A 21,064-nucleotide genomic window follows, 5' to 3' on the forward strand; every position below is an offset into this window, starting at 1 on the left:
CTGGGCATGCGCAGTAGAAACTTACCTAGTCTCCTCGTTCATGCAGATATATTGGTGCATGTGCAGTATGCCATAGAGCAGGGATGGCCAACCTGCGGCTTTCCAGCTGTTTTAAAACTACAACTCCCATCATGCCCTGCTGTAGGCTGAAAGCTGTAGGCAGTGTGGGCATGCAGGGAGTTGGAGTTTTGCAACAGCTGGAGAGCCGCAGGTTGGCCATCCCTGCCATAGAGCTAATCTAATACTGCGCATGTGCCGATATATAGCCCTGGACAGTGGCGTAACTAAAAATGACCGGGCCCCACAGCAAATGTTGAAACAGGGTTCCACCTCCAGAAAAATTCACCCCGGCAGTTTTAGGCATTTCAAAGTTGCAAGACCCCCATTTTGGTGTAAAAGCGGGGTGAAAACTACACCAGTCAGAGTCTGGAGTCCGTGGACTGCCGGAGGTGTGCCTAATTTATGACGAGGCGAAGGGAGGAAACAATGACCTGCATTTGTAAATGACTCCCATTATGTTTCAGTTCCTTACCATATTAAAGATCTCAGCTTGCTGTCATTGAATGAAAACACTCCTGCTCTCAGCAGTGGATATAACTGTGCCCAGTCTAGACAATGCTCTGTGAGCTAAACACATCAGCGGCTACAGGAGAAATCTCTCTGCTCGTTTGTTACCGTGTATCAGTCCGCAATCCAGGCTGTTTAGCTCATGGAGCATTGTCTAGAGTAGACCAAGGGTCGGCAACCTTCGGCACTTCAGCTGTTGTGAAACTATAATTCCCAGCATGCTGCATTCATTTCTATGGGAGTTCTGAGAGGAGAAGAGCAAGTATGGATGCTGGGAGTTGTAGTTTCACAACGGCTGAAGTGCCGAAGGTTGCTGACCCCTAGTCTAGACTGAACAGACTCATAACTGGGTCTGTAAGGGTTTGGACACTCTGAATCTAAACGGGTTCCTCATTCACTGACAGCAAGAAGAGTTCTTGAACACGGATAGACACTGAAACATTGGATCTAATATAAAGTTGTAGAACTTTTCATTCATCTATGAAAGGACACAGAATTCTGCCGCATTTATAAATCTCCCTGGGATTCTAGGAATATGACAGGTTACAACAGAGACGACTTACCTCCAGACTTACAGTTCTCCCGAGGGTCACAAACCAGATTCACTTTGTTTTTCAGTTTCACATAACTGGTGAGAGGAACTTCAAATTTTAAACTTTCCTTTAATTTTCTCAGGCACGGCTTGTCTTTGGGCTGGCCTTTATTAGGCAGGAGGGGGCCAGCCTCCGGGGGGGAGACATCGATGTTCTTCAGTTTGCTCAGGACTGTCTTGATTGGGTTTCTCTTCTTGCTCATCTGCACAGTTGGATGTGGCATGTGTGCAGCCCGAGCGTCCAGAAGCTGTGTCTGCCTGCATGTGACACTGGCTGCCCCGCAGCGTCTGCTCCACCTCTACTCACTTCTGTAACCTGCTCCCTGATCCAAAAGGGGAAAACCACGCCTAGGAAACAGAAAACCGCAAAACAGAAGATCTAAGTCTAGAGAGACTGCCCGGTCTAACACCTACCTTATATCACTACCATTAGATTTCTACAGATAGATATTTCTTTTCTCTCATATCTGTCTGTGTTTAGCTACCGGTGTCTATCATATCTATCTATCCTAGGTAAAAAGGAAGGCAGCACTCCAGATCATGAAAAACCGGGTGATTTATTAACCCATGTGATAGCAAAGTTTCAGCTCTCTCTATGGAGCCTTTATCAAATGTTTCTGCTTTATCTATGTCTCTCTCTCGTATCTATCTATAAGCAAAAAACGGAACAGCACCTCCTGAGACAAATCGCAGGTGCAAGCTACCCGGCAATAATACAGCAAACAAATAAAGTAGCAGCACACCACTAAGTGCACTAAGACTGAGTATACAGGTGAATGTGTGAACAGGGTCAAATACATGACGCCAATACTTACTGCAAAGCAGTGAAGAAGCTCTTAGCGCATATTATTGATCCAAAATATGTTGGGCCCACCTACCGGACGACAAGGTAGCTTCTTATCAGGTGGGACCTACTGTAACACGGCGGGTCCAGCTCCATTTTCACTCTGATTAAAAGCACCAAGGGGTATCTATCTATCTATCTATCTATCTATCTATCTCTCTGTCATATCTATCTATATCTCTATCTATCTATTGATCTATCTATCTATCTCTCTCTCTCATATCTATCTATCGATCTATCTATCTCTCTCTTCTATCTATTGATCTATCTATCTCTCTCTCTCTCTCATATCTATATCTCTATCTATCTATTGATCTATCTCTCTCTCTCTCTCTCTTCTATCTATCTGTCTCTCTTCTATCTATCTATCTCTCATATCTATCTATCTCTCTTCTATCTATCTCTCTTCTATCTATCTATCTCTCTCTCTTCTATCTATCTATCTATTGATCTATCTATCTCTCTCTCTCATATCTATCTATCTATTGATCTATCTATCTATCTCTCTCTTCTATCTATCTATCGCTCTTCTATCTATCTATTGATCTATCTATCTCTCTATCTATCTATCTATTGATCTATCTATCCATCTCTCATATCTATCTATCTCTCTTCTATCTATCTATCTATCTATCTATCTATCTATCTATCCATTGATCTATCTATCTATCCATTGATCTATCTATCTATCTCTCTCTCTCATATCTATCTATCTATAAAATTTACACAACACCGATCCCAAACCCGAACTTCTGTAAAGAAGTCAAGGTTCGGGTCTGAGTACCAAACATGCCGATTTTTCTCACGCGCGTGCAAAACGCATCGAAACGCTTTGCACTCACATGGAAAATTCGCGCATTTTCCCGCAACGCACCCGCATGCTATCCGGCCCTCACACGCGACGCCCATGTGAAAGAGGCCTTAGACTTTTCCTGCCATTCATCAGCTCAGGGCACACTATGAACGGCACAGGCAGGGCACTGAATGTAGGCAGGTTATCATAGCTAAGTGATAAAATACATGGAAGATATACTATATTGGTATTCAGGTTAAATTGCCGTGTTGGCGCTTTGCGATAAATAAGTGGGTTTTGGGTTGCCGTTTGGGCACTCTGCCTATAAATGGTTCGCCACCACGGCCCTAGATCATCAGATTGCTTCCCTCATAGACTCCAATGCATTAGCATTGAAGTCTATGAGAAATTCTTGATGTTCCTATGAAGCTCTGCCACAGCCAGGGTCTCCATAGGAAGATAGCTGCGGCAACCTTGGATCCTTTAGGCTGCCGTAAGGAATGAACTGCAATCGGAGGATCAGTTCTAGCGCTCAGATGTCACATTTAACAACAGCATCCAAGGGGTTAAATGTCTGAAATCTGCATTATCGCCGATTGCAGACATTAGCCCAGGCTGTCTGCTATGTGAAATTTGACTAAAATAAATTCTACAGCCAGAGTGCAGATATTTGTTATTAGCATTTAGTATTACTATTTTATATAAGTATTTCATATCTGTCTATCCATCCGTCCATCTATCTATCCGTGAGGAATTTCTAGACTGAGTCTATATATGATAGAAAATCTAAAGCACAGCAGACATGAAAGGGGTTATCCTATAACTGATGTAAAAAAAAAAAGAGTCAGACATCATATAGTACATAATCTCTAAAAAGCTAGAACCTGCCCTGTACCTCTCATGGATCCAGAGACCTCCCCATTAATCGCTTTAATTTCTCTACTAAAGTTTCTTCAGGTTGGCAGTTGAAGATGGGGGTCCTTTTCCAGGGAGCGTGCACTTTTTTAGAGGGGAGTGTCCTTTCCACTGCAGCTTTCTCACTTTAAGGCTACATGCACATGACTGTATGTGTTTTGCAATCCGCAAATTGCGGATCCGCAAAAAAAAGGATGCCACCCGTTTTTTTTTTTTTGGGCGGAGCCATTGTAACAATACCTAAAACGGACAAGAGTAGGACATGTTATATTTTTTTTGCGGGGCTACTGAACGGATATACAGATGCGGATAGCACCCGGTGTGCTGTCTGCATTTTTTGCGGACCCATTGCAATGAATGGGTCTGCATCCTATCTGCAAAAAAAGAAACGGAACGGAAACAGAAGAAAAATACGTTCGTGTGCATGAGGCCTTATTGTCACGGTTACAAACAGTAGATCTCGTTGGTGGCAGTTAAAGGATAAACTGAACATGTACGACCGTCTTAGTAGGTGGACGTGCCCATCAGTATACAGATTAAACACCAGGGGGTGCCATTATAATTAAGTAAAGAGAATATCTCACAAGTGGAACATTTTTGTAACAGAAAGTAAATTACAAAAGTAATTAGTTTTTCATGCAGAATTACATTAAAATTAACATTCAATGCTGGCACCACCCCTTTAAGACTGCGATCAGGATGAAACAGGATCCCACCCCCCACAATCTTACATAACCAACACTTATAGAGGGTGAAAGTTGCATGCGGCGAATTGTATTATATGTCAATTACGCCATGGCACATTCCCAAGGCACACCCTAGCCATAGTCTGAAAATGCTGTACATAAGTGGACCTTATATTCATGTTGTCACAAAAAAAAATACCTTTTCAGTTTATTCGGACAATCCCAACCAACATTTTAGAGAAGCTCCGAGAAGAGAAGCGCGGTCTCTCAGGATTTACAACATTTTGCAACTCGACTTTCAACAACGATTTCTTAAGATAAAACCACAGTAGTCACGGTCAAGTCACAATTAGGTTTGAGACAGAGGAAAGTGTTACCACGGTAACATATTAGATTGTTGCAATTATAACTGAACTAAGTAGGTTGCCACGGGCAACAACACATTTCTAAAACTGTATTAAAACAGGTTGAATGTGTCACCTAGATTTTTTTTTATTAAAGCCAGATAATGGCACATATTTTTTTCTATTTTTACAGTAAATTTAGTGTTTTTCTTTCTTTTTTTGGGGGGTTATGATTAGGGGACAGCCATCTTGTCTGAGCTGCTACTCTGCTATGTTAAAGGGGTTTTGGGGGACTTAGATATTGATGTCATATCCTAAGGATAGGTCACAGTGGACAGAACTTGTTCATCCAATCCCTCTACTGCATAGTTTACTGCACGGGCAACTGCCCGAAACAGCTGATCGGTGAGGGTGCCCAAAATAGCTGATTGGTGAGGGTGCCAGAAACGGCTGATTGGTGAGGGTGCCAGAAACGTGTGAACAGTGAGGGTGCCAGAAATGGCTGATCGAGTAGGGTGTCATAAATGGCTGATCAGGTAAGGTGTCAGAAACAGCTGATGGGTGAGGGTGCCAGAAACAGCTGATTGTAACAGCGGATGCTGTGCGCCGCGTTCCCGGGTTCCGTGTTCAGCGGTGATCTGCTGCCAGTGTTTCCTTTCAGCCCTGGCCACAGCATTTTTGCTGCTTGTTTCCTGCAGTATTTCCTTAAGGTCCTGGCGCATGTCACTTCCTGTGTTTTATGGGTTGGATCATGTGACCTCGCCAACCAATTCTAGCCCTTCTGCACATATATAAGTGGCTCAGTCCCATTCCCAGATGCCTCAGTGTCAAGGTCCTTGTGTCCTGCTAAGGTTCCTGGAATCCGCTTGTGTTCCTGTGTTCCTGGACTCTGCTACCTGTTTGATCCCTGCCTGGTTGCCTTTACTCTCCTGTTGCTGATCCGAATTGCCTGACCTGTACCTGTGCCGCCTGTCCTGACCTATTGCCTGTGTGACATCGCCTCTGCCTCATTTTTCGGTCCTGCACTGTTGCTCCTGGTAACGACTCAGCCTGATGACAGCGCCAGTACCTCTGGTACCTTTCTCAGGAACCTCCTGGACCAGCTGCCTCGTGTGCCTATCCTCCTCAAGAGGTAGCGACCTGGTGTTCCCCTCGAAAAAGTCTTTCCCTACGATCAGGGGTACTGCTAAAATCGAGAGGTTCACTTACACAACACCCTTAGGCCTCTTTCACACGGGCGTCATATTTTTGGCCCGGATAAGAGGCGTTGTATTGCGTTTTGCACTCGCGTGAAAAAAATCGTGCATGTTTGGTACCCAAACCCGAACTTCTTCACAGAAGTTCGGGTTTGGGATCAGTGTTCTGTAGATTGTATTATTTTTCCTTATAACAAGGGAAAATAATAGCATTTAATAATTTAACTCACCTTAGTCCACTTGATCGAGAAGCCCGGCTTCTCCTTCTGTCTCCTTTGTTGAATAGGACCTGTGGTGAGCATTAAATACAGGTAAAGGACCTTTGATGACGTCACTTCGGTCATCACATGGTACGTCACATGATCTTTTACCATGGTGATTCACTGCAGAGGGCAGTTGCAGAGAGAGCAGAGCCTCTAGGTGTAACGGCAACGTCCCTGTTGCTCCTAGAGGCTCATTTGCATATATTAACACATCATTTTCTCAGTAATGCGGGCACATATGAACATGGGACCAACACAGATGCCTTCAGCTGCCAAGCGCACATGTAACAGGTCAGCCAGCGTCACAGGTACAAAACTGCTGACAGATGCCCTTTAAAGGAGGTGTCCCATCAAGATGACCACTGTCCACCCATACGCTTACTCAGTGTGTAGGACGGTGAATGTCATAAAGGGGGTCTCCCCCAAGGCCTCCCTCTATGAGACAACCGTTTTTAGGAGTAGACCCACCCGAAATATTTCTATTGAATTTGTGACAGTCGAAGAGAAGATTAGCATGGGTGTGTTCAGCTCCACTGGGGAAAGGAACCAAAGTGCATGAATCAATCCTCTATCCAGCGCCGTGGGATTGATCAGAGCAATATCACTAATCTATAAATCTGCTTCCCTTTTTGCATCGTTTGGGAGAACAATCGCGGCTCTGGAGGTGTACAATGCGCTCCTTCATCATTTACAGGTTATTAATGGACCCGTGTGTTTTGTGCTCTGCTGGACTTTCCTCCTGGTTTCGGAGACTATTTGGCTACCGCTTTTTAGTTCCTGCTGCCCTGCACATAAAATGGGTATAATAAGTATCATTATTGTCTATTAGAACAACCTACGGGGATTTTTATACTGAAACCTTAGCCGTTACTAAATCTGATATCAGATATTTACACATTTGTACCGTTTGAGAATTTCCACTTGGCACAAACCAGCATCAGCACAGATATACAACCAGCAAGAACATGAAGGCGATTGTATGCACGATTGTGAAATCCGAAAGGTGCTCTTTGGAATTTGGGTCCCTTTGCCCACCTAGGCTGCAAAAAAAGTGTCACACATATGGTATCGCCGTACTCAGGAGAAGTTGGGGAATGTGTTTTGGGGTGTCATTTTACATATACCCATGCTGGGTGAGAGAAATATCTCGGCAAAAGACAACTTTTCCCTTTTTCTTATACAAAGTTGGCATTTGACCAAGATATTTATCTCACCCAGCATGGGTATATGTAAAATGACACCCTAAAACACATTACCCAACTTCTCCTGAGTACGGCGATACCACGTGTGACACTTTTTTGCAGCCTAGGTGGGCAAAGGGGCACACATTCCAAAGAGCACCTTTAGGATTTCACAGGCCATTTTCTACACATTTTGATTGCAAACTACTTTGCACACATTTGGGCCACTAAAATGCCAGGGCAGTATAACTACCCCACAAGTGACCCCATTTTGGAAAGAAGACACCCCAAGGTATTTCATGATGGGCCTAGTGAGTTCATGGAAATTTTTATTTTTTGTCACAAGTTAGTGGAATATGAGACTTTGTAAGAAAAAAAATAAAAATAAAAATCATAATTTTCCGCTAACTTGTGACAAAAAATAAAAAGTTCTATGAACTTACTATGCCCATCAGCGAATACCTTAGGGTGTCTTCTTTCCGAAATGGGGTCATTTGTGGGGGTTTTCTACTGTTTTCTCCATTGTAGATCCTCAGGAAACATGACAGGTGCTCAGAAAGTCAGAGCTGCTTCAAAAAGCGGAAATTCACATTTTTGTACCATATTTTGTAAACGCTATAACTTTTACCCAAACATTTTTTTTTTATCAAAGACATGTAGAACAATAAATTTAGCGAAAAATGTATATATGGATGTCGTTTTTTCTTAAGAATTTTACAACTGAAAGTGAAAAATGTAATTTTTTTGAAAAAAATTCATTAAATTTCGATTAATAACAAAAAAAAGTAAAAATGTCAGCAGCAATGAAATACCACCAAATGAAAGCTCTATTAGTGAGAAGAAAAGGAGGTAAAATTCATTTGGGTGGTAAGTTGCATGACCGAGCAATAAACGGTGAAAGTAGTGTAGTGCAGAAGTGTAAAAAGTGGCCTGGTCATTAAGGGTGTTTCAGCTAGGGGGGCTGAGGTGGTTAACTTCTGCCACTTTTATTAGCTGTGCCATCATAGCGGTTACTCCCAATGTGCACTGAGCGGTCACAGTCAGTGTCTGCTCCGAATATATAGACATTTCCGTCAGTGGTCAGGCAGTCTTTTTCCCTCCCTGTTCTTGAATTGAGGTCTCCATAGATGAGAACATTGTCCAGGGCCTGAAAATGCTTCCCTCTGTAGGATCTCAAAGCTGCCTGGGGTTTGAAGTACGGAGACTCTGGCGGAGCTATGTACCCTGCACAGAGGTAGACGTCAGCCCGAGAGGTTAGGATGGAGCAGCCTATTCTTATCCAGATGGGGCTGTCTCCTCTCTTCACTGGTCTGATATGTTGTCCTATATCTATCTCATATCTATCTATCCATCTCATATCTATCCATCTGCTTATCTAATATCTCTCTACACTCTGAACAACCCAATGATACAATGGCTGGGTACATACACTCCAGGCTTCCTATCCACCAGACTAGATCTTAAGAAGGGAACTCTTATTTAATGTGGCCCTGGAACCCCTAGCCCAACTGCTAGTGCAGACAAATTTGTATGAGGGCATCAAGGTGGGAAACGGTGAGATTAACCTGGCGTGTTTTTTGCCGACGATTTACTGATATTTCTGCAATCCCCAGAAAAACACCTTTAGAAAGGTTCTGGACACTCTCTTGCATTATGGAGGAGCAACAGGGTATAAGATCGACGTCATAAAAAGCCAGATCCTATTCTTTCATCCTGTAAAACCGGGTAACCATCGACATTACGGGGTAGAGGTAAGACACGACTACATCACTTACCTTTGAGTGAAAATAGGAAACTCCCCTAGCTACCCGCCACTAATCCAAAAGATCAAAAGAGAGTTAGAAAGATGGGGAGATCTGCCTCTGTCCCTAAATGGGAGGGCCCAACTTATAAAAATGACTAGCTTCTCAAAATGACTATACCCCCTACAAACCATCCCACTCAGACATACGGAAATTACAATGAACATTCACAAATTACCTTTGGAAAAACAACAAAAAGAGACCACGCATGGCATATGACAAATTGACTATGTTAAAATGGGAGGGGGGCCTCCAATTGCCGAACATACGCCACTATAACCTAGCAGCTTCGTTCCGACGTGCCAAAGACTGGGTGTGGGGAACCTCCTTCTCAGCTGGAAGGATAGAGCGAGAATTAGCCGCCCCATGGGATCTCCCAGCACTACTGCATACTAGGCTCGGAGATATTCCGACCCAAATCAAACAATCAATACTGCTGAGAGACACCATCATGGCTTAGAAGACGGTACGAAAAATCTACCGACTTCCCGTATACCTCACCCCTTGCCGTTGTGGAAGCTGCCCTACTTTTCCCAGGGAAGGGACAACAAAATGTACAGAGTCCGGAAACAAAAACTGCATGATATTTTGGATAATACAAAACAGAAGCTAATCACATAAGATAAGATAGATAAGATGCCTTTATTGTCACTGTACAATACAATGTAATACAATGTACAATACAATGAAATGTTGTTTGGAGCAATCCTAGATGCCATGGGCGGGAGAACAAGAACTGACATTTAAACTAAAGCATTACACTAGAAAAAAGCAAAACATTGCACTAGAAGAGACAAGTTCCGTGTTAAATACGGCATAAACTCTTCCCATTTCCTCCCGTTCCAGCAGATTCGCTCCTACTGCAGAGCGCAGGCCGAGCAGCTAGGGGAGACACAGACTAGCCTGGTTTGAGGCTGACAAATCTATGATCCCCTGACAGATATGTATCGTAAACTCCATAATACTAAAAAACATACCTCTGGTTGTAAATACATTCTCTATCTGGGAAAGGGAACTTGACGTCCCAATTTTAACTAGGCAGGTGAGGGATGGACATGAGTATGTACGGAAAGCCCTATGCAAAGAACAATGGTGGAAAAACCTAATTTAGAACAATGCACAGGGCGACATATGTTTTTGACTTATCCTATAAAAACGCGCTGGTCCATTATTTAAGGCAGAGTCCCAAATGCTCCCTACCTAAAGTGGGGAATATTTAAGTCCAGCTAGAACATAACCCTTATGGAAAGATTAACTTTAATAGTACTAGTACAACAAACAAATGTCCAATGGTGTCCAGATGTATATCAGTCCACCGAGAATATGGCATGCTATTTGGATATATGGGGGAACTATCCCTAGATGCATGCCCTGAGGCTAGACCCTCTGCCCAGGGGCGACCCCTTGTGGTGGGGACCCCCCGTCCTCGATCCTAGGCTAGCAACTCCTGACTTGCCCTATTGAGAATGGGCTGATAATTGTTGGTCTGACGGTGGACTCATATACATATGGACAGAGAGGACCAGATACACAACACAAAGTGCACAGTGTATACAACCCTGATGATGTATAACACCAAGAGGTACACGGTGCAACAAACTAACTATATAAAAGACACCTTCGTATGATAGCAATTGATGTCACAGATCTTTTCTGTGGCCAACCCCAACGCCTTTCCCCCACGGTGTGGGATCATCGGGGGGTAAATTAATCTAGATATTTGTATGGATAAATAGACTAAAAATTGTCGAACGGAAGGAAGCCCAAATAATATTGGGGTATCCGTAAAGAGGGTAAATATGGCCGCTCGACATGAAGTGGTGTCACGTCACGATCAATAGTGGAATTTAAAAATGGACCAGATGACAATCATAGGAGGAGAAGAAGAAGGAAGAGCGGATACTGCATGCCCTGATGTGTGGACACGTACAATTCACATGAGCCAAGCTCAAAGTAGGTTTTGTGTCCAGGGGTAACTCAGTGCACACATATAAACAGAATTTGTATGACACTCAAAGCCCACCGGGTCGTGGGTCACTGTAAGGTTTATGGTGTCCAAAGAGACCAGCATCCATGAATGTTAATTGAAACGATAAGCTCAGATCCACTACGGATCAAGTTAGGCATCCACTCAAGATAGATGGCCTATTCATTGTGGGTCACTGTTGGAGCCTGTGGCGGCGCTTCCCCCCAATTCTGTCCTCCTAGGAGGACAGAATGCGGTATCCGCTCTTCCTTCTTCTTCTCCTCCTATGGTCCATTTCTAAATTCCACTATTGATCGTGACACCACTTCATGTCGAACGGCCATATTTACCCTCTTTACGGATACCCCAATATTATTTGGGCTTCCTTCCGTTCGACAATTTTTAGTCTATTTATCCATACAAATATCTAGATTAATTTACCCCCCGATGATCCCACACCGTGGGGGAAAGGCGTTGGGGTTGGCCACAGAAAAGATCTGTGACATCAATTGCTATCATACGAAGGTGTCTTTTATATAGTTAGTTTGTTGCACCGTGTACCTCTTGGTGTTATACATCATCAGGGTTGTATACACTGTGCACTTTGTGTTGTGTATCTGGTCCTCTCTGTCCAAATGTATATGAGTCCACCGTCAGACCAACAATTATCAGCCCATTCTCAATAGGGCAAGTCAGGAGTTGCTAGCCTAGGATCGAGGACGGGGGGTCCCCACCACAAGGGGTCGCCCCTGGGCAGAAGGTCTAGCCTCAGGGCATGCATCTAGGGATAGTTCCCCCATATATCCAAATAGCATGCCATATTCTCGGTGGACATCTGGACACCATTGGACATTTGTTTTTTGTACTAGTACTATTAAAGTTAATCTTTCCATAAGGGTTATGTTCTAGCTGGACTTAAATATTCCTTACTTCTTAACCCATTATATAGAATCATATTTAGAATTGCTAGACTTTGACTGCCTACCTAAAGTGGGACTTTTACATGGTTTGTGGGACTGCCCAAACTTAAGGCCCATTTGGGAACAGGCTGTGAAATGTATTGAGACTGTTTGGGGGGTACAAGTATCACTCAGACCAAACAGAAGCAGAGGGAGCAGGGGTATCTGGAAAGGGAGTACATATCTTGCTTATGTCCGTTAAGAAGTCCATTTTAAGGCATTGGTTAGAGAGCTCATCCCCTGCGTGGGAAGAAGTGTTAGGGACCATGAAACAAGTGCTCCACTTAGAAAGATTAGAAATGGAAGGACATAAAGATAAATCAAAAAGCAGCTTCGTCAAAAAATTTAGAAAATTCATAGAAGCCGCCTTGTCACCGGGAGAGATTAAAGGGGTTATCCCATCATAATGATCAGCAGTGACCATTTTTTTAAAAATATATTTGATTAACCAATTCCCACCGTTTAGAATAAAATTCATCTCCACTTACCTCATTGTTGTCATTCGGTCTCCCCTGGTTACGGCCACCGCTCTTCTCCGCAGGAGACTCCTTCTTTTATCCCGGCTGCGCCGCTCGCTGTCCTTAACGCGCACGCCGCCGCGCATGCACGATGGTGACTTCTTCCTGGCCAGAATAGTACAGAGCCGCGAACGCGCACGCCGGCTCTATACTATACTGGCCAGGAATAAGTCACCATGGAGCATGCGCGGCGGCGTGCGCATTCAGTCCATTGCGTGGCCCGGCCGGGAGAAGACTTCAATCAAGATGAAGCCCGCCCCCAGCCAGGATCCAGGAAGTGAACGGCGCGCTGGCAGCAGGTAAGTGTGAAAAAGGCGAAGCGGGATAACCCCTTTAAGGAACTGATGTCTCCCTTCACTCAAACCACATGGTACTTAGAGGCGCAATTAGGAGGAAAGCTAGGCAAACTGGAGGTCTGAAACCCGAGAGGACCTCCTGGTGAATTATGATTTCTTGTCTTATTACGACCCATTGGAATGATGCAGAAATGAGGCGTCATCCTGATAAGTTCTCTGCTGTTTGGGGGAAGGGAGGGGGGGTGTTTTTGTTTTTGTCTTACTTGTTGTACAACCTTAAGCAGAAAATGAATGGTGGCATGTCTACGATGTATCCTAGAATTCTGATCATTATGCGTCACAAATGCAACTCTAACAGGTCTCTATTCTTCAATAAAGAGATTAAAAATAAAAATAAATGGCTGGGTACAAATACAGCTGGACTCTTCCCATGGTCAACATGTATAGATTGGTCTATCTATCTGTCTATCTAATATCAATCTATATATCTAATATCTACCGGTATCTTTGTTATATCTATCTATCATATTCCAGAACTCTGGTTATGTAACACCATAAAAATCTGTGTTGTGTATTGTAAACCCCCTTATTTGACGTTACCCCCCACCCAATCTGTATGGTACAAAGAGTAATCCTGTACATTATGAATGTGCAATACACAAACGGAAAAGTTTTTCCTAGATCTGGGAAAAACTTTTTGGTACTTTTTGTATCAGGGGATTCCCTGGTCCAGTGCACGCGTCCAGTGTTGTTTATAGATTTAATTAAAACTAATTTTGTGTTGCCTGTTAATCCTTGTGATGCAATTATTTCGCCTTCTGGGATTTCCCTTGTTAAACCAGATAATAAAACTGCCTCAAGATATAAATCCAGTTTAGCAAGGCGCGGTCAAATATGGTGAAGGAAATTTTGGCAGCGCTACGTTTTTGCATAGCAAAGTTATTATGGGGCAGATACACAGACGTTTATAAATCTTTCTTACCAAAACTATTCCTGCTCCTAACCGAGCTTAAATTGTTCAAATTACAATGCAAAACTGCCTTAAGAATATTTTTTCAAAAATATTGTACACTGTATGTCATCTAAAAAAAAGGTCTAAGGTTTCCCATGAAACATAATATCAAATCCATGTTCGTTGGCTCAGAAATTAAATATATAAATAAATAAATAAAATAAATAATATATATATATATATATATATATATATAAAAATAAGTAAATAAAAATAATAATTAAACAATAAATAACATAGGCCCATTGCTTGTTCATAGGTTGTACAGCTCAGCCTCGAGCACTTACACAACCCCTTTAAGCAGATTTTTTTTCAGACGTTTGGAAAAGTGGGTGACCAGAACACAACAAGTCATATATGACAACCTTTGTGGACCTAAAGAAATGATTGGGTCCATGTGCTATCCAAAAAAAACAGTAGAGCATACGGCCGTGTGCATGAGGCCTTACCCAGGCTGTTTGCAGGTGGTTTTTTGACCTGCTCAGTTTCCGACCTGGGCGGTTTCATCCCTCCGTAGAGGATACGGTTGCTCCATGTTCCCATTAGAGTCACCATATTGACACCAAAGTCGGTGCAGACACCCGATCGACATAACGCAGAGCAGACCTCCCTCCTGGACTCCAGTCATCCTACAGCCTCTCAAGTAACTGGGATCAGACACCATATCCAGCAAGAAGAACTGGTCGCTTCATAATATAGGAACATTGCATAAGGCAATAAAAAATACAGCCACCTAGCGCCACGTACTGACTCTTTGGCATACCTACACCATGCACAGTACTTGAACTAAATCCTGGATTGCAAATTTCTATTATGTCCCTAACCCTTTGCATAGAAACAACATGCATTCACAATATAAGGCCCCATTCATTCCAACGGAATCGCAAAAAATGCGGACAGCAGACCGTGTGCTGTCTGCCTCTGTGTGTTCGGCAAAAGGAAAAATTGAACACGTCATATTCTTGTCCGTTTTGCAGACAAGAATAGACATTTTTAAATGGGGCGTGACGTGCAAAACAAACATGGCGGGAATCCGTGCTTTGCGGATCGACAATATGCAGACCCTATAACCGAAATGGTCGTGTGCATGGGGTGTGAAAAATGCGTTCTGTTTTTCACCCAGCGCCGTTCATTTCTACGGAGCCAGAGCTGTGTGCAAAAATGCACAATATAGAAAATGCAGCGTTTTTTCCTGAAAGAAGAGATGATCCGTGAAAAACGACATTGAAATGAATGGGTCAGGATTCAGTCTGGATGCTATCAGTTTGCTACACGCATCGTGTCCGGAAAGAAAACTTGCTTGTGTGAAAGAGGCCTTAATCTGCAGGCCGCCTGTTATAGAGCAGGAGGAGCTGAGCGGACTTATATATAGTCTTCTGAGAAAAGATTCAGTATAAGGCCCCATGCACACGACTATATGTATTAACCAGATGAGTTGCATCCGTTTTTTTGCTGACCCATTGACTTCAATGGGTCCGTGGACCGCATTTTCGAGACAAGAATAGGACATGTTCTATTGTTTTGCGGAACAGACATATGGTTGCCGAAAGAATAGATTGATATGTAGTTTTCTAGGGAAAGATTGAGTATAAAGCTACAGGCACACGACAGTGAAAAACGGACATGTGATGTACATTTTTTTAAAGGCCATCACACGTCCGTTTTAAGACCAATGATAGTCTATGGGGTTTTTCACATGGCAGTTTTTTTGACTGTCAGTGAAAAAACGGATGTCAAAAAATAAAATATGCTCTATCTTGTCCGTTTTTCACTGACAGACTGCCCCCCATACAATTGAATTCGTCCATTTTTAACGTCCAATTCTAAGAAAAGCATCAGTGAAAAAAACGTCCGTTAAAAATGTCGTGTGCATATAGCCGTAGGCCTCTTTCACACGAGCGTGACGGATTGGCTCCGGATGCGTTCAAGGTGCGTTCAGTGAAACTCGCACCATTTTGCAAGCAAGTTCAGTCAGTTTTTTCCCACGTGAGTGCAATGCGTTTTGATGCGTTTTTCATGCGCGTGATAAAAAACTGAAGGTTTACAAACAGCATCTCCTAGCAGCCATCAGTGAAAAACGCATTGCATCCGCACTTGCTTGCGGATGCAATATACGTTTTTCACTGAAGCCCCATTCACTTCTATGGGGCCAGGGCTGCGTGAAAAACGCAGAATATAGAACCGGCTGCGTTTTTCACGCAACGCTGAAGAACTGATGCGTGAAAAAAATGCTTATGTACACAGACCCATTGAAATGAATGGGTCAGGATTCAGTGCAGGGTGCTATGTGTTCACGTCACGCATTGCACCCCGCGCGGAAAACTCGCTCGCGTAAAAGGGGCCTGCGCACTCATTCCTTTGGCCGGCGCATGCCTACTGCGATGCCCATTCCTTGTACGGCATCACAGTAATTAATGCGCATGCGCCGATGGACCGCCTCCTTTTTTGTGTTTTCGCGTCGTTAGCCGGCGCATGCGCAACAATTACTGTGATGCCATACAAGGAATGGGCATCGCAGTGCGCATGCGCCGGCCAAAGGAATGAGTGCACAGGCCCGGGATCTCGGCGGAATAACAAGTTGGTAGATAGGCGGTCAGAGGGAAAGGATGGGCGGGCGGACGCAATAAAAAGGCTGAGCTAGCAGGGCACCTACGAGGGTAACGCCGCCCCTGGGCACTTGCGAGCCCTCATTTGCATGTGTTATAAAGATCATTTTTGATGTTTTTATAAGTCCAGGATTGATGCCAGAGGTAACGTTTTTATTAACTGTAAGCATGCTAGGGAGCTATGGGAAGGGGAAAAAAAGTGAAATGCTGATGACAGACTCCCTTTAAGGAGGCCATGGATGAGTACAGGTCTAAGCTGCAGACCAAACTGGGGCAGAAAAAGACATAGGACATGTGGAGAGGCCTGAAGATGATCACTAGCTTGAATCCAAAAAAGCTCCAGAACAGTTGAGGGCAGAAGTGACTGGACGACAACATGCACCACAATTTACATCTCAAGGGGTCTCACCTTATAACACATCTGGATGACTACAGTTACCACAATCTACAACCCATACCAATAAACCTCTTCCAGCCCCATTGTCTTCTGCTCCACCTCATGGGGTCTTGTCTGCTATCACCTTAGGATGACAACAGCCACCACCATTTACATCCAATACGAATAACCCTTCTCCAGCCTCATTGTCTTCTCAAGGGGACTTGCCTTCTAACACCACTGAATGACTACAGACACACAATCTAAATCCCATACAAATTAAACTACTCTAACCTGATTGTCTGCTGCTCCATCTCATTAATATTTTGCCTTCTCTCACCTCAGGACGGTAACAGTCACCTCCATTAACATCTCAAAGGGTCTCACTTTATAATACCTCAGGATCACAACAGCCATTACCATTTACATCCCACACCAATGAGCCTCATCCAGCCACATTGTCTTCTGCTCCAACTCAAGGGGTCTCGACTTCTAAAATCTCAGGATGACTACAGTCATCACCATTTACATCCCCCACCGTGGGCATCTAGACCTCATATGATATGAATATTCCTTCCCTTCCCCCCACTTGGGACCAAGCCAACAGCAGAGTAGCAACATTCACTGTCGACCGGGCAAAGTGAGAGCTAAGGAAACTCAAACAGTGTAAAGCCATAGGAACGGAAGACATTGAGGCCAGGGTACTGAGATTTTGTGCTGTTGGAATCCTTCAGCACTTCTTCAATTTGAGCTTCAGACAAGCAAAAGTCCCTGTCAGGTGCAAAACTTCCTGTATAGTTCATGTTCCCAAGAAGAAGAACCAAGCTGTCTTGAATGATTTTCATTTTGCCGCCTTGACCTACCAATTGAATAAGATTCTGGAAAGGCTGATGTTGGGCCACCTGCTATCACTAGTCAGTACCCTGGACCCTGCCCTGGACCTCCTGCAGTTTGCCTATCAGGATGGTATTGGATGCGGTTATCTCCCTGCTGGACAAAGTGTATTCAGACTTGAGTACTACAGGCAGCATGGCGAGGATAATGTTCATCGATTTCTACAGTGAATTTAATACCTTACCGCCTGTGTTACTGGGGGGGAGAAACTCAGTCAACTGCAAGTAGATGAAACCAACAACCCACGGATAATGGACTACCTCACTGATAGACTCCAGATTGGAGGGTTGTGTTTCTGATACGACCAAGTAGGGGCTCCTCAGGGGACTGTACTGGCATTGTTCATGTTCAGCATCTACACCTCAGACTTCAGTCAGATACAACTCTGGAAAATGCCATCTGCAGAAATTCTCAGATGACATTGGTATTGTGGGGTGTATTAGGAATGGGCAGGAAGCCGAATACAGGATGCTGGTGGGAGCGGAACTATCTGCTGCTCAATATCAGTGAGACAAATGAGATGGTGGTGGACTTTAGGAAACTTAGATACCCCTCCATTGAAAACTGCAGAAGTGGAGGTGGTTAGCACGTACAAGTACCCTGGAGTACACTTGGACGACAAACTGGATTGGAGTACTAATACCTGTGCTGTGTTCAAAAAAGGTCCAAGCCATCTATACTAATTAAGGAAACCGAGAGCTGACGCTCCATAGTGTAAAACTCAGATAAAATATGTGAGTTACAATACTCAGGTTAAAAAATTTCCAATGCACTGGATTGTGCTGTTGGAAAACCAAGAAGTCACGTGTCTAGAATACTGGCTGCTGCTCCCTGCGTATGGTCCCGATCTTTGGGGCGAATAAAAGAACAGATTAGGTGGTGCTGCCACTCCATAAAAGACAAGTAGAAGAAAATAATACAATCTTTGTGACGTGTTTCGCCAGCAGATCGCTGGCTACAAATACATAATATCATCAAAAGATTCAGAGAAACTGGAGGAATCCATGTGCGCAAGGGATAAGGCCGACAGTCAGTACTGGGTGCTTGTCATCTACAGGCCCTCAGTGTGCACTGCAATAAAACAGGCATGTTTCTGTGCTGGAAATTACTGCGCGGTTCACTGTGCAATCCTCAAATGCAAATTACAGCTGTATCATGTAAAGAAGAAGCCATACGTCAACACAATCCAGAAACGCTGCCGTCTTCTCTGGGTCAAAGCTCGTTTAAAATGGAATGAGGTAAAACTGAAGACAGCTCTGTGGTCAGATGAAGTAAAATTTTAAATTCTTTTTAGAAACACGGAGGCCGTATGCTGCGGTCTGAAGAGGAGAGGGACCATCCAGCTTGTTGTCAGCACAAAGGTCAAAAGCCTTTACATGTGATGGTATGGGGCTGCATTACTGCCTATCGTATGGGCAGCTTAAATATTCGGAAAGGCGCTATTAATGCTGAACAGTATATAGAGGTGTCACGGACGGTGTACAGGAAACAAGGCAAAGCAACATGTATAAACGACTCGCTGGATCCAAAAACTAAGGAACCAAGGGAGACCCCTGCAGAAGACCTGGCACTTTCCCTGGCTGCTCAGCCTATGCAAAGATCCGAATGGTGGAGGTTTGCATATCCACGAACCTTGACTATAAAGCCCTGAGCACCCTACAATAGTGAGGGGACACGACCACCGGTTCCCTACACAAGATACGGAGGGAGTCAGGGTCACCTGGGATCCAGCAAACAGAAAATAACAGATAAAGGTACAACACTTAGCTTTGAAGCAAACAGGAGGACAGAGTCAGCGTGCACACACACTCCAGGAAGTAGTATAAGCCGCCCAGAAAAGCCTTCTGGGGAAGAATTTAAAAGGGAAGCAATTAGTCCAACACATGACAGCTGAGAGAGGCTAACGAGAGGAGGAGCTGAATACCACAACACAGAAACTCAAGGAGGAGGTTCTGAAAGGCCTCTGTCAGAGCTTCTCAGCTGTCTGGTTGTGACAGTACCCCTCCCTCTACGAGTGGACTCCGGACACTCAGAACCCACCTTCTCAGGATGGGACCTATGGAAAGCCCTGATGAGACGAGAGGCCTTAATGTCCGTCACTGGGACCCACATCCTCTCCTCAGGACCATACCCCTCCCACTGAACAAGGTACTGAAGAGAACCGCGGACAAGACGAGAATCCACAATCCTAGAGACCTGAAATTCAAGATTCCCATCAACCATAATCGGAGGAGGAGGCAAAGGCGAGGGTACAATGGGTTGAACATAAGGTTTCAATAAGGACTTATGAAAAACATTATGGATCTTCCAAGTCTGAGGAAGATCAAGACGGTATGCAACAGGATTGATGACAGACAGGATCTTGTAAGGCCCAATAAACCTAGGACCCAACTTCCAGGAGGGAACCTTCAATTTGATATTCTTGGTAGACAACCACACCAGATCACCAACATTCAGGTCCGGACCAAGCACACGTCTCTTATCAGCCACACGCTTATATCTCTCACTCATGCTCTTTAGATTATCTTGAATCTTTTGCCAAATAGATGACAAAGACGAGGAGAATCTGTCCTCATCAGGTAAACCAGAAGACCCCTCTCCCGAGAAAGTCCCAAACTGTGGATGAAACCCATATGCACCAAAAAATTGTGACTTATCAGAGGACTCCTGACGACGGTTATTTAAAGCAAACTCAGCAAGGGACAAAAAAGAACACCAATCCTCTTGATTCTCCGCCACAAAACAACGCAGATATGTCTCCAGATTCTGATTGACGCGCTCTGTCTGGCCATTCGACTGCGGGTGGAAAGCAGAAGAGAATGACAACCGAACCCCCAAGCGAGAACAGAAAGCCTTCCAGAATCTGGAAACAAACTGCGTGCCCCTATCAGAGACTATGTCTGAAGGAATACCGTGCAATTTGACAATGTGATCAACAAATGCCTGCGCCAGCGTCTTAGCATTGGGCAAACCAGGAAAAGGGATGAAATGCACCATTTTGCTAAAACGGTCCACCACCACCAGAATCACAGTCTTCCCCGAGGAACGAGGCAGGTCCGTTATGAAGTCCATGGACAGATGTGTCCAAGGACGGGAAGGAATGGGTAAGGGAAGGAGAGGACCTGATGGCCGTGAATGAGGGACTTTGGCACGAGCGCAAGTCTCGCAGGCTGCCACAAAACCCTCAACCGACTTACGAAGCGCAGGCCACCAGAATCTCAGAGCGATGAGATCCAGTGTGGCTCTTACCCCCG

The 21,064-nt window shown here is 44.2% G+C and overlaps 1 protein-coding gene across 2 annotated transcripts in view; it reads right to left on the reverse strand.

The window, feature by feature from the left end:
* LOC122922156 overlaps positions 1–21,064 on the reverse strand; it is a 92,196-nt gene that overhangs the window by 39,215 nt on the left and 31,917 nt on the right. For both annotated transcript variants that reach the window (XR_006387097.1, XM_044272660.1), the window contains one exon: positions 1,131–1,507. Coding sequence is in view for 1 of the 2 variants with exons in the window: in XM_044272660.1 (XP_044128595.1) it covers positions 1,131–1,383 (253 nt within the window). In the remaining variant the exon portion in view is untranslated. Of the gene's footprint in view, positions 1–1,130; positions 1,508–21,064 lie in introns of those variants that run through there.

The sequence above is a fragment of the Bufo gargarizans genome, chromosome 11 (genome assembly GCF_014858855.1).
Source record: "Bufo gargarizans isolate SCDJY-AF-19 chromosome 11, ASM1485885v1, whole genome shotgun sequence".
NCBI lineage: Eukaryota > Metazoa > Chordata > Amphibia > Anura > Bufonidae > Bufo > Bufo gargarizans.